The sequence below is a fragment of the Anopheles maculipalpis genome, chromosome 2RL (assembly GCF_943734695.1).
Source record: "Anopheles maculipalpis chromosome 2RL, idAnoMacuDA_375_x, whole genome shotgun sequence".
NCBI classification, from domain to species: Eukaryota; Metazoa; Arthropoda; class Insecta; order Diptera; family Culicidae; genus Anopheles; species Anopheles maculipalpis.
This window is the reverse complement of record NC_064871.1, coordinates 83563172-83579801: the sequence shown is the minus strand read 5'-3', so window position 1 is coordinate 83579801 and position 16630 is coordinate 83563172. Positions and strand designations below refer to the sequence as shown.

General features: G+C 44.4%; 2 protein-coding genes across 2 annotated transcripts; both read right to left on the bottom strand.

Annotated features, from left to right (window-relative positions):
- Positions 1-904: 904 nt before the first annotated feature.
- On the bottom strand, positions 905-4751 carry LOC126567816 (uncharacterized). Its single transcript, XM_050224125.1, is given in 6 exon segments — positions 905-1414; positions 1416-1583; positions 1652-2527; positions 2600-3511; positions 3572-4430; positions 4508-4751. Coding segments are annotated over 6 exon segments (3561 nt in total). The 3' UTR covers positions 905-912.
- Positions 4752-5290: 539 nt separating this feature from the next.
- On the bottom strand, positions 5291-9064 carry LOC126567821 (uncharacterized). The gene is made up of 5 exons (XM_050224129.1): positions 8821-9064; positions 7892-8753; positions 6933-7820; positions 5992-6855; positions 5291-5927 (listed from the first exon to the last, which is right to left on the bottom strand). The coding sequence occupies exons 1-5, from the start codon at positions 9062-9064 to the stop codon at positions 5291-5293; spliced, it is 3495 nt and encodes a 1164-aa protein (XP_050080086.1).
- Positions 9065-16630: the final 7566 nt, after the last annotated feature.

The following is a 16630-nucleotide window of genomic DNA, read 5'->3' as shown; positions in this document are numbered from 1 at the left end:
CCACACCTTTCACGTACAAAATCACTCACTGTTTCGAGCGTTCGAATGCAGTTCGGAACATATTCCTGGCGGAAAATTGATACCTTGCCGTTTACAGCGATCGATTTCGTACCATTTCCTGCTGAGGCTTGCTTTCCACGAAAACAAAGACCAATGTTGTGACCCGGTGTTGGAAAACGAAACACACAGCAGCAAACAAAAAAGCCGTCTTTGTGTTTCGGGATGGTATTAACGGATGCTCGAACGGAACACGCTCAGGTGAACCTGGCACGAATTGATTCGATTTGTCGAGAGTGGTTCTCATAATAATGGCGGTAACATAAATTAATGCTCTAACAAAAGTTCGTCCTTCCGCCCCCAGGGCTAGCCCGAATCGAATCTTTGCCTTGGTTGCTGATTTTTGGTAGCCCCAAGCCCGAGACGAACTTCAAGTGCCGTCGATAATGTTTCTTTGTCGACGCTAGGTGGAACAGTGGTCGGAAAATCAAAGACAGTAACAGTGGTATTGTCGAAACATTTGTTCCGTCTAGACGAAAGACCCATAACTTTTGGGAACGTTTTGGAGTTTGGTGGATGCTTTGCTATTGCTGTTGCTCGTCCATGTTTGTTGCGATTCGCCGAAACGTTTTGCCGAAAAACTGTCATGCCGGAAAGATAAATTATGTTGATTAGCAGGAAAACGCCAAATTTGTCTTTTTTTGTCAATCATTCGTTCTTGGGAGTTTTTTTGATCCCCCCAACTTGTCACAAAGTTTTGATGTAGTTGAGTTGAGGACTTAAGTTGACAGATGAAATATGTGGTGGAATTGCAGTGTGCTGATAGCGAAAATTCACTTATCAATTAAAAACAATCTAAAGTACGTAGTCGCACATACAAAACCGAAACGTTTTACATGATGTTCCCAATTGTATTTAAATGAACACTAGCTTCTCCATCAAGTTGTACGTTCTTGTTAAGGTGTTTAATGTCTCATCCATGCTCTCCAGTATCCAGTCCATGTAAACATCCACATCCGTATAGATTGCCGGATAGTACACACTGCAAAGATTCGGTTCAACTACAAGCAAGCCACGCAGAAAGTGTCGCTGTGTTCCCAGCAGCTCTTGAGTGGAGTGAAGGGCAAAGCCTGGCCTAGCCACTATGTCTCCCGTACATCTTTCACTAGTTTCGCGCTTGTTTAGGCTGCATTGCTTCGTATTCTGGATCTGAAACTTCAGCGCCATTCCATCCCACCGTCTCTGACATTCCGTCGAGTTGATGTATCTGTCGTCTACCTTCGCAGAAACGAACGAACCATGAGCTTCACCGAAAGTAACTGTAGCCAGCGTAGACACGTTGTAACTGCGAATCTCGTCTAGAATGGGTAAGCAGATTGGTTTCACGTGCTTTTGCGAAATATCAGCCGGTCTGGTCTTGTATCAATGCGATATCATTGGCATAGCTCGGTCTGCTATAATTCGGATGAATTATAACCTTCTCGACCGGAACTTGATGCGTTTCTGGTCGGCAAATTGTCGTTTCTTCGTACTCGTAGCAATCCTTTCCTGTTGATTTAATATATCCGCCAAATTGTACAAACAACCTGAGTTCCAAAAATTTAATTAATACTCAGAATCTACCCTTATAAGGCTAACAACTATCGATACTTACTCCTTTCCCGGATCTAAACAGCTCGCTACACCAACAGCATACCATTCGCTAATTAACACCGCAGCACATCTTTCGAACGAAGTAGAATTGTACGTTGGGTCGAGTGCAAACACGAATCCTGACCACGGTTCCACTTCATAGATAGCGCTCTGAGAGGTTCCTTTCGTGTATAAACCACAGGTGTTGAAATTGAACAGTCTTCTTCGTGATGTGTTTCGTATTGGCTCAGGATGCACCACAGGAACCAACTGCGATGACTCGTCGGTCGGTGAAGCCTCGCTAGGATTAAGCTTCATGTTGTCCAGTATCCAATCCAGGTACGAATTAATGTCCGCAAACAGATACGGATAGGCCGGATTTTGGTAGTTAACCAGATCCCTAAAACTGTTAATTCCACCAAGAAAGTAACGCTGGTGATCTCCAACCTGCACCAAGGTTTGCAGGGGCGTGCCAGATTTCACCGTTGCTGCTTCACCATAGTCTTTGTCCAAAATCGCACATCGTGCCCGATCGGTCAGCGAAATAAGGACGCCCTCCTGTGCAAACCGTTCCTCACAGTTGACCCGATCCAGCGGCGACAGTTTATTGCTCTGCCCGTAATAGATATAGGTTGGCAGCAGCAACTCTAACGGTCTGCTGTTGCGAAACCTCTCCGTCAGCGGTAAGCATATGGGCTGGATGAATGGTTTCGAGATGTTTGCTGGTTCGAGCAGTTCGATCAGTGCGAGATTGTTTAGATGGGAAGTTGTGTTAAAGTCGGGATGGATGGTTACATTTTTTATCTGCACCTCCTGGTACGGTGGTTCACACGCTCGAAACACACACTCGATTTGCAACAGTGGATTGTACCGGGTAAGACCAAGGATAATTGATCGCCTGAAAGAGAATAAAAATATAAAAGCAAAGTTAACAGACATCAGATTTGAACATGACTTGACCGAAACTTACCAAGTTGTCGGTTCACTAAACACGTGAGCCGGAGCCAAGGCGTACCGCTCACTTATCAACACTACAATGCTTGCCGTCTCTTGGGGTTTCAGTATTGATTGGCCAGGTGTTGCTAGCAAATTAGTGGAATTGTCGATCACTTTTAGCGTTCCTATCCAGGGAATGATAGTACTAGGATCAGCTTCCTTAACAAGCTCTCCACAGGTATCCATATCGAACAGCTTCAGCTTCTCATTGCCCGGTTCCTGCTGCAACTCGATCCATTCTGCTAAGCTTGCGTTGGCAGCTTCCGCTTCAGCAGTACGCACCACATTATGCTTCATGTTGTACAGCATCCAGTCCAGGTAAGCGTAGAGATCGAGATAAGCATTCACAATACTAATCGAACTTGCGCACGTTAAGCCAAGTATATCTAATCCACGCAATATAAACCGCTCGGCACCATCGACCGTTGCACGCTCGTAAAGAGGTGCGCCTTTACCTATGGTGTAACATTTTGATAAATCTTCCTCTGGAACCGTCACACACAGGCTCCTCTCTTCCACCGGCAGTCCAGCACGTTTGTATACTCTGGCACATACACTCACATTCACATCCTTCACAATCTGGTCTCGGTAAGTGTGCTCTTGCGAAGATGCAGTCAGCACTGACAGGTTGGTCGTGAGGTTGGTGTACAGTGCAGGCGTTACCGGAAGACAGATGGGTTTCACGTTCGGCTGCGTGATGTCTGCTGGGGTTTGAAACTCTACCAGTGCAATATCGTTGTAAATAGCGTTTTTGGTAAATCTGGGATGCACTATCACTTGTTGAATGTTCATCATTTGTGTCCGATAAGTGCAGACTGTCGTTCCAGCCTTCTCGAAACACTTCTGCTCTTGTAGCTCTTCGTATCCTCCAAACTGAATAATTAACCTATAAAGATGATCGGATAACAATGCATGCAATGTATCAATGCATAAAAGCTCTACTTACTCCTTGCCACCATCTTCAAAACAGCTTGCCGGACCTACGGCATACCAGTCACTTACGAGCGTGACGACACACATAAACTGGCGAGCACTGTTCAAGACCATTCCAAGCCAAGGTAACGGCGTCGCTTCACCATTAGCGTCAAACGTTTCCATCTTTGTGCCACACGTGTTCAGGTTAAACAAGGGAAGCTTTTCCTCGTAATCCACCTCCAACTCGTTGGTGTCGATCAGTAGCACACGCGCATTAACGTACAGCTCGATCCATCCCATATACTTGGCCACATCGGTAAAGGCAGTGTACTTTGAAGCGTCGCAAAGTTTAGTTCTTTTTCGAAAAGGAATAAACGATACAATCCCCCGCACGAACCATTTCCCATCAACGTTAAAGAATAAGCCTCCACCACTGTCACCATTGCAAGCGCTGACGCCTTCCAGTCCACCGCCGCAAAACATCTCCGACGTCAGTTGATTGGCGTACGATACACGATCACTTTTGATGCATGTCAGTGCATCCACCACCCCTATCGGAGCCTGTTTCAACTCTTCCGATACAACATCTTTCTCGTTCAGTCCAAACCCGACCAGTGTGCCATTCTTGCCGACAATCAGCTCCTGATTGCTGTCCATCGTCCACAGACAGACGGGCTGCACGAATTCCGTCATCGTAATATTGTTCGTCAGCTTTAACAGTGCGATATCGTTCATGAATCTACTCGAGTTGTACCCAGGATGGGCGATCACTTCATCCACTGTATGCTGCTGCACGAATTCACTCTCTTCGGTCAGATGAATAGCGCCGACATGCACCACAATTCGGCCTTCCGCGATTAAGCCACTGTCCAGGAAGACGCAGTGAGCCGCTAGAGTCAAGAGTAGCGAGATGGTGTGGATTGAGTTTTTGGCAACCTACCCGGAATCTCCATCTCCATTTACATACCAGTAAGTATGGTTTCCTCGTCGATGATTGATCCACCGCAAGCGTATTCCAGTTTACCGCGCACACGATGAAAGATGGCCGCATGCCAAGGCCAGTGACCTGGCTTTGCATCGATGCCATTGTGAATCAGATGAATCGTCTTCACTTTACGCTTGCCGCAAGTTAATCGATTAGGCCCTAGCGTTTCAGCCACCGTGCTGAACACGATGGACAGTATCAGACAGCTTATCAGCTGCCAATACATGATTTTTTTCTTCTGCTCAACACTCTTCTCCGTAAAGTACACGCTGCGTCTTTACTACACCACTGCCAAAGAAGGACTGGCCAACTGGTTTTGAAGGGGTTGACTTAATAGTAACACATCTGCCTGCCTGCAGCTTAAACTGGTTTTCAAACAGTGTTTGTGCAGCATCAAGAAGAACTGGACACCCCGGCACAAGGGTGAATATTTCCGAAATTTCTGTAAAAACCCCAATGCCGGCTTAATTTACCGCTACAACGTAACGATCGAAATCTATTTATACATCAAACTCGTACAGCCCAAAACGGCGAACACATTTACGACTTACGGTCCAAAAACTGGTTAAAGAACCAGCCCACACATCGGGCGAACCAGTTCTTCAAAATTCCCAATTTCGGTCTTGCGTGTGGCCTTGATCTTGATTATGGAGCTAAAAACCGTACTAATTGGGACGCAGAGAACTAATACTGAACGAAAAATATTCTACGCATGTCGGCAGATATATTAGAATTTATTTCAATTCCAATGAAAGTAAATCCTTCCTATACAAATATCAGTTGATCAGTTAAATCGTATTCTAAAGTCTGCCCATTTCCCGTTACGTTCATATTCTCCAGTATCCAGTCAAGATGCAAATCTACATCCGTATAGACGATAGGATAGTACTCGCTACAACCCTCCGGTTGCTCGGTCTTGATGCCGCGAAGAAATCGTCGTGCTTTACCCGCCAAATCGTGTGTCGTATGAAGCGCGAAGCCTGGTCTTATATCGTAACAACCGAGCCCTTTCGGCAGCAGAGTACACAGTGTCGTGTTCTTTATAGCTATTTCCACGGACAATCCATCCCACCGCCGTTGACACTCGGTCGAATCGATGTACCGCTCACCGATCGATTTTGTAACGTAAGCTCTTGACGACGATGTTAGGGAACTCAGCGCCATACTAGAGACATCATAACTCCTGATCTCGTCTTGAACCGGTAAGCAGATGGGCTTAACGTTATCTTTCGTAATGTCTGCCGGAGTGGCTAGCTGTACCAGTGCAATATTGTTTTCCTGGTTGGCTGGGTTGTAGTTTGGGTGCAGAACGATCTTCTCGATCGGGATGGACTGTATTCTACAATTTTCATCGTTGCAATCTTGCACATATCTTTTATAGCCGCCCAACTCAACAAATGATCTGAAAATGGCAAAAGAAACTGTAATGAATGCAACATCCGCTTAAGTTGTTGGTATAGACTCACCCGTTAACTTCATGGTTTAAACAGCGCGCAGGACCCAAAGCATACGAGTCACTGATCAGTGTTACAGCGCAGTCGGTGTACTGGTTTGATTTCGATTTGGGATCCCAAGCATCGATGACACCTAGCCATGGTTCTCTCGCAAAGCTCTCTTCAGAATTGTTCGAATATAGGCCGCAGGTGTTAAAATTCAAAAGTCTTCCTTTGGATCGCGCCAATCGTACTGGTAAACGATTCATTCGGCTTGGAACAGGTATTCGATCGTTCCACGATACATTACGCTCCCGATCGAAATCCATGCCCTCCAATATCCAATCAAGATGCAGACTGGTATCGGTGAACAAGTAAGGCAGCTCTGCATTTCCTGCTCTGGTAGACTCCAGCAGGAAGCTTATACCGTGCAGGAAGTGTCGTTTGCGATCGGCAAAAAATAAAGTGGCCTGCAGTGCCGCACCGGGATGATCTACAAACCGTTCGGCGCCACTCTCGTACTCATCAGCGCACATTGGAATTTCTTGATTGAATACAAAGTGCCTTCGATGGATGAGCCGTGCCTGACAGTTTAGCGCGCTCAATCGAATCACTCGCCGAGTTTCCAACAGACTCATCGACAGTGTCAGCTCGATCGGTGAACTGGTTTGAAACTCTTGCATAAACGGCAAACAGATGGGACTGATGAATGGTTTGGTCATATTCGCAGGCTCCATCAGCTCAATCAGGGCGATGTTATTCACATTCACAGCCCCATCATAGTCCGGATGAATAAGGACCTGTTTGATTTGAATCTCTTGGTAAGGAGGATCACATCCCAGTACTGCACATCGTAATTCCAAAATTCGATCGTGATAACCTAGTGTGATCGAACGCCTGGAAGAATAGGTAGATATCATCAAAGTTATTTGCTTATACAATCAACAATAAAAGAAATACAGATAGCCACCTACCACAATACCCTGTTGCTGAAAGCATGAGCTGGAGCTAATGCGTACCACGCACTGATAAGCACAACCTTGCTCGTTAGTCTCGATGGCGACTTTAGTGGATCTTCATTTCCCTCCAGTGTACCAATCCACGGCATATAGGTATACAACTGCGCAGTTCCTTGCACGCTGATGCTCTCACCGCAGGACTCCATATCAAACGAACGCAGCTTTTCTTTGCCCTCCTCCTGCTGCAGCCGCTTCCACTTTGCCTCTATGGTAGATTCGGCCGCTGACTCGTCGAACTCATTGTCCCTCATATTGTACAGTATCCAATCGAGATAGGCATACAAATTGATGTACACAATCGGTACCGATTCTTTTTCGCAGGTAAGAGCAAATCCATCGAACCCACGCAGAACGTATCGTTCACTGGCACCGTAGCTAACTCGCTCCTGTAAAGCCATTCCTGTCTTCAGAGGCACACAATCGGTCTGATCCTGAGCTGACAGTAATCCGCAGATGCGTTTCTCCTTCAAGCTCAGTGTCAATCCCTCGCCAGCGAAAGCTCTCTGGCAGTACGATTCGTTCACGTAGTTGATGGCTTTTCCTTCGAACGATCGATTGCTGGACGAGAAGCTGATGACGGACAAGTCGGTGGTTTTGTTCGTGTACAACTCTTTAACAATCGGCAGACAGATGGGTCTCGCGTTCGGCTGTGTAGTGTCTACCGGCGTTAGCAGCTCAATCAGTGCGATGTTGTCCGTGAACTGTTTTCTGTTGTACCGTGGGTGTATGATTATTCGATGGATTTGCAAAGTTTGCGATGGAGTCGTGCACACTGTCGTTCCGTCACGATCGAAGCACGTGCTGTTTTTCTGCTCCTTATAATCTCCCATACGAATACGAAGCCTTGAGAATAAAATTAATGGAATGGGTGTTGTTAGAATCCGGATGTTTTAAACTAAAACGATGCTACTTACTCATTAACAGAATTCTCGAAACATCTTGCAGGTCCAACAGCGTACCATTCACTAATAAGCGTAACGGCACATCTGCTATAAAAGCTAGGATACAGCACGGCATTCCCCAGCCAAGGTGTAGTCGAGCGCAGTTTTTCAGCCAAAAATGTCGTCGAACTAACGCCACACGTGCTCAAATCAACCAAAGAAAGCTTTTCCTCAAAGTCCACATCATAGTCGTCCGTGTCGAACACGAGCACGTTCGGATTGATGTACTCCTCGATCCATCCCATATACTTGGCCACATCGGTAAAGGCGGTAAACTTTGACGTATCGCACAGACCGGTCTTTTTGTGCGTCGGAATGAATGACACTATTCCTCGCACGAACCATTTGCCTCCGATTTCTAAAAACAATCCTCCACCACTGTCACCATTGCAAGCGCTCACACCCTCCTGTCCACCAGCACAAAACATTTCCGGCGTAAGCTGCGTACCGAATGCTGCCCGATCGTTAGCGATGCAGGTCAACGTATCCACTACGCCCACCGAGGCCTGCTTCAGCTGCTCCGACACCCTGTCCAGCTCTGTTAAACCGAACCCGAGCACGGTACCATTCCTGCCCACGATCAGCTCCTGATTGCTGTCCATCGTCCACAGGCAGACGGGCTGAACGAACTTTGTCATCGTGATGTTTGTTGCTAGCTTGATCAGTGCGATATCGTGCACGAATCTTCTTGCCTTAAAACCAGGATGTACTATGATTTCACGCGCCCAGTGCACCTGTTCGTATTCGCCTGGGTCTGTGAGCAGAATACTGCCCACGTGTACCGAGAGACGATTCGCTGGGATCAATTTATTCGCGGCAAAGACACAGTGGGCAGCTTTAAGAGATAAAACACACACATCAAGATCACTAATTAGGTTTTGAGTTCGTATCAGCCTACTTACATGTAAGGATCGTATCCTCGTCAATGATGGTTGCTCCACAGCTGTACTCATCTTCACTGTCCTTTCGTTGAAAAATGGTAGCATGCCACGGCCAGTGTCCGATTCTAGCATCGATCCCATTATGGATGAGGTAAACCGATCGAAACTTGCGCCTTCCACATACCAAACGATTCACACCAATCGTTTGACACATCGTGCCGAATGCACTGGACAGCAGAAAAAGCCATCCTAGTTGATAACGCATGGTTTGCTTCCCTTATCTCACCCAACTGATCATTTACGCAACGAATTGGTCGTGCTGATCTGCACGTCTTCACTTCACCACTGCCAAGCAGCGAATGTTCGTCCGGTGCCGTATTTACCCACTGGAAAACCACAATCATATGGACATTAAACAGGTTTTGGTAACATAATTTATAACACATATTGAATATACATTGTCTTGTGTGTGTGTGTGTTTCTTCATTCTGAAGCTTGAAAACCAGTTTAACGACCTTGAACTTGATTTGGATCAGAGTTTTTGATCGTCTCTTTCTTTCTTTTTTTCGCACGACGTAACAGAGTTTGAATAGCTTTTCACCGTTAAATTAAGTGATCACACCACATTTATAACTCGTTGTGAAAATGATAAAAATAAATATTGGAAGAAGAAAGATTTAAAGTCAGAATAAAACTTATTCTGCTGACGACATTCAAATCTTTTATCTTGTCTCCTCTGTCAACGATTGTTATGACCTTCAAAACGTTCTAAACTGTTTTTCTGGTAACCGAGTCTCTGTCCTCTAGGACCTCGTTATTTGTACGGATGCTGGTCTCACCTTCAGCAATCATATCGACTCCCATGTTACCAGAGCTCGTAAAACGAATGGAGTTTTGAGGCGTGCAGTCGGCGATTTCAATGATCCCCTCGCTAGTCAGATCGCTGTTGGAATAGACCGGATCGAGAGAGTTCAGAGTTCGTTCACAAGGTTTGCTGTCCAGAAGATCCATAGGGATAGTCGCTCGGCACTTCCCTGCTACATGGACAGGCTTAACATCTTACGGTTTTGACTTAAACTTCTTCCTATTATAATTTCGTTCCGTTCTACTATTCTCTCCCTAGGCTTCTATCACAGGTTGACCTTCTTTTTTACCTCTAACACGAAAAGATTCTTTATTGCGGGCCTTTTGGACAATCGGATCGGCTCTACTCTCTGCAATAATTCTTTACTTTCCGGTGAAAACTCTCCGAGCTAGGAGATTGCTATATGTTGTGGAACGCTGCATTCGTTTCGGTTCCTCAGACTCTTTCTTGTTAATGTGTCGTGAATTTAATTTCGTGTCTGACCGCTATGGACCCTGGTTTCTCAATTTTATTCCTTCCTAGAGTCCGTGTACTCGTTAGCGTCTTTGTCTTAGTCAGTCTTCTATATTTTGTATTTTGTATTTGGTCTAGAAGAGGTATTTGAATGTTGTAAGCATATACAGAACACTCATTGTCTAATGAAGAAGATTTGAAGAGATTATCTGTCTTTTCTAGCTCTCTTGCATTTTTTAAAACTATGTTTCTTAACGTCAATGTAAGACAACTGAAAGTCTTGAGAACTCTTTAAAATAAAACATAACGAATACTCCAAACCCCACACTGGACAGTCCTTCCCATTTTACTACACCGCCTCCAAGTTCCAATGACTACCACTTGTCTAAAGCAACTAGAATGCAAATATCTCCCTTTAATCTATCCTACGACACTAAATGGTCCCTTTGGACGATATTGAAAACTTTCCCATTTCACACTCAGTAAGCACAATTGCAGTACCATTTGGCGTAATGCAGCACGTCCGCGCGTGCACGCCATTTTCTTTGCCTTCTACCTTTTTCGGCTTCTGTTTTCCGTGTCGCAAAGGTGGACATACAGGAAGCGTTAGCATATTCAACGGTTCTTGGCACCAAAGCATCGAAAAGGTTCTTGTCTTCAAATGACACCATTAGCAGCAGGGATTCTGAGGGACCGGCAAGCTGTCGATTTGCAACGCTCGTCTTAGGACACTCATCCATTGCTTAGCATTTAACCCAGTTCAGTGTGCTGATTTATGGGAACATTGATATTTCCCAACACCGTGTCCTACCGGCCGAGCGGCGGAAGAAAACTTACTACTGCTACCACCACAAACCGTTAATGGCCTCTCGTTATGAAAATGTCCCGCAGAGTGAGAAATCGCCAATATCCTCAATCGGGACCGGAGACCGAAATTTCATACCTTCTTCTTCCCACAGGAAAAGACCATCCAGAGGTGCGCCTGGAAGGACATCCGGTGGATCGGTTCCCGCTTGGAGCCGCTTTATTTAATTAGCACTGTGCCGAATGGGACCGATTCCGGGCTGAAGTTCGCTCAAGGATGGCTCCAACAGTCTGTCCTTTTTGTCCTTTCGATTACCACCCAACAAACCAGCAACCCAAAGGCTGATCTCGAGGACGGGGTTTTGTGTCTCCCTCAATCCTAGCCCCACCGAGCAGCGTGATAAGCATGATAAAGGCTTTAATCTAATTAACCCACAAAACCACAGCTCCAAAGCGTACTGTTCCAGATTCTTAATTAAAAAATACTATCATCCTGTGCTGTGCTTGCTACCCCGTACCAGACAAATTCCGGATGATGATGATGTTGATGCTTCTCAGCTGCCGATACAAAACCCCCAAAAGTAGGACATCTCCATCTACTCGCCGAGCAGATAATCAATTCCCTTTCCGACTTGACCACCATCAACGGGATTGCTTCCCGTGCCGGCATCGGTTTACACGTTCCCTTTACAGCTCCAACAGGTTCCTACAATGTAGACCCATGTTCCCCCATATTGCTTAATTATTTGCGGTACAATGATTAATGGTTTTCGGGAGAGAATCAGCTCTCATGCCGATGATGGCATGAGTCCTTGTCGGCTTAAAGCAGTGCCGTTTTTTGGCCCCGCAAGCAAGGCTTTCGCTTGTACTAGCCGATGTTTTGCACTCGTTCAGCTGGACATCAAGACATCAGCAAGCGAGACATTTACGCGTAACCACGCATCCAGAGATGTATGGTGCCCGTCGGGCACGGCGTAGTAAGTTATTTTTGCTCATCAATCTCCTAATCTGCTGCTCGGTCCAAGCTCCAAGTGGGATCGTAACGAGTGGACGATGGTGCTGCTGTTTCAAAGTTCCTGCCAAATCCTGCTTCAATCTGTGCAACAGTATAGACGATTCGATGCACGGTATCGCAAGGCCACACGATATGCGCATGAATTAGTGGTGAAAGTACTCCAAACTGTCGTGTCATCCATTTATTCATGAATGCTGACGATTTTCTCATCGATGACGTGCAGACAAATCGTAACACTAGCCGATGGTATCTTTGAGTGTTGTTGTGTTTTCCTCCATTATCCACCTCCAGTGCCACTCGGAACAGCATTCTGGTAAGGTAGGAGTGATAAAAAGAGAGCGTTTTGTTTGCTTATCATACCATCATTTATCAGTTTGTTTTAGTTGTCAATAATATTCATGATTTTCTTTCCTAAATGGAAAATCGATAAAAAAAACTTTTGTAAAGAAAATATTTTTGATTGTAAATATTCTTCCATTTATCTTGCAGGAGGGCTCACAGCTGCATGTTACTTTTTCTACAAGTGAGAAATTTGATTCAAGAAATGCCCGTGCCAGTTTTATACCGTGCCAAGCTTATACTCCAGTTTGAAAGGCTACAGTACCGCTGTTTTAGACTCGACAAACTTCCCTTAGAAATGTTGTGGCTGTGAAATTCTAGTTCGTTAGTGAGTATCAAATACCTTGTTAACAGTGAATTTTGATTCTCATTTATTTCTAATATTATCATCAGGCAAAATTAGTAGTATTATTTCATATTTTATACATTTAATCAGTTTGCCGTTGGCTACACTGGGTATCTTATTAATAATCTTGACAATCCTCAACTAAGGCTAGGGATATGTTAAAATCAAAATGATTGGATAAAGAGTTGAACAGTTTGATGGCAACAAAGTGGAGATCTTTACGGCACATTGCAGTGCGACGTATGACAACATAATTTGGCGGACGGTTAGGAAGAGAACGGGAGGAAACACACAGTGAGATATTGCTGAGCAAAGCTGGGGCATCGAAGCAATCAAGCAGAAGTGCGGCAACTTCAACGGCGATCTTCAAGCTATGCAAGGCCTAGCGGACGGCATCCGGCTTCACAACAGAGCAGGGCAGTGGATCGATTACCAATGATGTTCTGCAAGACAAACCAAGTGCAGGCAAACCTCTGCATCCGCTCTATACGATCAATGTACATTGATCCTTGCAGACGGAGACTAGATCACAGAGCAACACTCCAGCACCGACCTCAGGACAGAACAAAGTCTTGAAACAACAGGCAACAGAGACGTCACGTTTCAGAAGACCAAGAATTCTTCTTGATTTTAACTTTAAGTTATTTTCTTCTCAATATCCATATTATTCTAAGAGCCGAGTATACCCGGGTTAAAGCCACATCCAAGGAAGAAATGCATTGTGATTTTTTAATTCATTAACACATGCGGTGTTGACCATACGGCAAATAGCCGTCGTACTGAAAGTAAATAGATAAATAAAAATTATTCTTAAAGCAAAACCTAGGAAGATTTTCTTGCCCTGCAAGTACACTCTGCTGATCCACAGACAACCGTGCAACCCTTCCTGAAAACTACAGTTCCCTTTTAACTTCAGATTCCCCGTTAAATGCAAGGAAATTAAGACCTCACCGAATGATCTTCGCCCGAGGGTAGTTCTGGGCTCTTTCATGAACAGGTATGATCGTTTAGACCAAATAAGCCAGTTCTACACTGATGGATCATCCTCTGAGAAGGAAACTGGCTTCAGTATTTTTAGCGAATTCACCGAAGTTTTTCAAATTTAGGCAGCCGTGTAGCGTTCACACCGCGGAGCTAGCTGAGGCCTTGGTTCCAGACGAAAGTGTGTAGATGTGGCCAAGGATTCCATTATGTGGACCATCTTCTCTTGTCCTGCCTGGAATTCGAAATCTTCAGACCCTTCCTTGTTTAGTGCAGCTACAAAAGACCTCTCCTACATGAAACTCATTAACCTCTTCGCCAAAGACAGGGGTCTGATCCTATGATTCCACGTCCTCACCATCCTACCGATACTTTTTCCTTGTTTTGTTATTATAAATAATAAATAATTTAATTGCTCTCTACCGAGTATGCCCGGGATAAGTCAATGAATAAGGAGGAAATGTCTTATCAATAATGTTCATTGTTTCAGTCACATGTTGGCAATATGGCGATGTGCCGTCATACTTAATTATAAATAAATAAAAATAAACAATTTTATTACTCTATTGACGTTCACGCGCACAAACCACTTTATTATAACCTCAAATCCAGGTAAACATGATTATACGTACAAATGACTTTATTGATACAGCCGCTTAATGCACGCCAATGACTAAATCAAGTGCTACCATACCATAATGGCTTTAATCAAAACTCAATTTGGAATATGTAACATCAACAAACGGAGCAGAGTAAAAACTTCTCACTCACCTCGTCTACCTATACATAATTAGTAAAACAAAACAAAAAACAAAATCCCCCCGAAGGGCAAACTCTATTTCCGCACACACACATAATGTAGCCACCGTGTATGTGTACTTTAATTAAAGGTTCGACAAAATGTATTGAAAAAGTCATGTAAATGCCACCCATCAACGTGATGGCTGTGCTGGGAGAAGAAAACGGTGGAACATTCAACGATCGTTCCGTTGGCCTAGCGAGTCGGGTCCGTTGCTATCACTGTAATAAGCTGGGAAAAAATCTAATTACAAACATACTTTATTTTAAAAAAAAGCACAACAACGAACACAAAACACCTACATGAAAGAGCGCTCAACTGATGGCATTTTGTATTGGATGGGCCGGTCCTTCTGGTTTCCCGCTGCTTTGCGCTTGAAGTGTAAGGAACCAACCGTGAAGGAAAACAGTGGGACATTTCCTACAAAACTCTTCCATCGCACCGTCCTCCTTTTCCAAGATGTGTACCGCCTTGCCCGAATGTGTTGTGTCACAGACAAAATCAAATGCTGAAACAAAGTGGGCAAAAGGGAAATACAAACTTTCGCGCGTGGAAAAACAATGTAAAACTTCACCAAACGTATTCCTCCGACTCGTAGTTCGGTTTCTTTTTCGCCTGGAAGTCACACAAACAGCCACCGGATGACACAACACTCCGCGCGTTGATGTAAGAAGCAGGTCGACTGCATTTAACTCAGCATAAATCACCGTCCCCGTTTTTGCTGACGATGCATTGTTGGCGCTGCTTTCTTTTGTTTTTCCTTTAACGAACTCTGCTACCTTCCAAGGAGGAACAGCTCAGTGGAAAATCTACAGTCTGTGTGGAGGGTAATCGAGCTCGTTTTTTTGTCGCGATGATTTATTGCTTCTCAATTCTCGTCTATTCGTGTCGTAGAAAAAAAAGCCATGCGTCTACTTAGCGAGCAACTGCTCGAATAACTGCTCGGAACTAAAAAAGAATCGCTAGAAAGCGGAAAAAAAGGAAATTGGAAATGCATAGCTTTCGGTGTACGAACAAGAAATGGATAAAAGGCGGAAGTTGTTTACCTAAGGGAGAGGGAGGATTAGCAAGATTTCATTCATACACCATACAAACAAACCAAGCAAAAACCCTCACTCTCAAACACGTGTCATGGTAAGATGGAAACAATGCGATAAATAGCGGAAGTAGTCGATTTTTTGTTGCTCTCCTTCTTCGACACAGCAAACACTGTTCGTCCTTCAGCTGTTCCGTCAGCTGGGTTGGTACTTCCGATCGGCATGCAAAAAAAAAAGACAGGCCAACCACTACGAACACAATGTCCTTGCGTCCTTAAGGACAAAAGCTGATCAAATAAATGCAAACCACCGTAAAACCAGATACACTAATTTCAATACTTCCTTCCAGAGGGAACCCAGGAATTGTCCATTATCCCAGCCAGCCGGAAAACGGAAATGGATCGGCGGAAGGACGACAAATCATCGTGAGGACGCTACGGTATGCCGCAGGTCAAGCGGGATTTGATCTAAGGTCCAGGTCCAGGGTTTTTGGGCGGGTTTGGTTTGGCCTACGCCAACCTTGACATTGATTTATGCGAATAAAAGGAGGTTTCAAATGATCGGATACACACACACACACACACAAAAAGAAGCAGTAAGAAAGCCACATATTTGCCACATTTTTCAATCGTAAGTGTTTGACTTTTAGCTCTACCTATTTCATCTCTTTTCTTGTCGCATTTTTTTCTTTTCTTCCACGTCTTTTTGCAACACTGTACGGGATTCTGTTTATTTCGTTATTTACGGTTTGGATGTAAGATTGTTTTTTTTTTTTTTTTTTTTGGTTGTTGTTATGAACGTTCGAGAAGGACCAGTTGCCAGTAAACATTGTACTTTATTCGATAATGGATAACCGAAAATGTGGCACGTGGCCTATCTGGGTCGTTTCAAAAGTCAATCGAGGTGGAAGGAAAGGTTTTCCGGATCGTTGGTTGTGTTTCGGGGCTTTTTTTTTTTTGTTTGTGCCTGTGTTTTGTATCGAGACTTCTAAATTATATTGATTGGGATGGATGGATACGTCTTGAAGAGGAAAACCTTTTCCCTTATTTTTGTCGTCTTTGATTACACGTTTGGCGCATTATTTAGGAAGGGTTAGTTTATTTTTTGAAGCATTTTGAAGCTTTTTGTTAAGTTTTATTCATCGTCCTTTATAATAAGTTGTGCAAATTGCCTACTTTCAGGAAAAAGTTAC

Bases quoted from the DNA above. Each gene is read 5' to 3' on its own strand.
- LOC126567821 (XM_050224129.1), bottom strand. From the start codon at position 9,064: ATGCGTTATCAACTAGGATGGCTTTTTCTGCTGTCCAGTGCATTCGGC. The intron at 7,821-7,891 runs GTAAGTAGCATC...TTTATTCTCAAG, and splicing joins TTCGAGAATTCTGTTAATGA to GCTTCGTATTCGTATGGGAG. The intron at 5,928-5,991 runs GTGAGTCTATAC...TGCCATTTTCAG, and splicing joins TTAAACCATGAAGTTAACGG to ATCATTTGTTGAGTTGGGCG.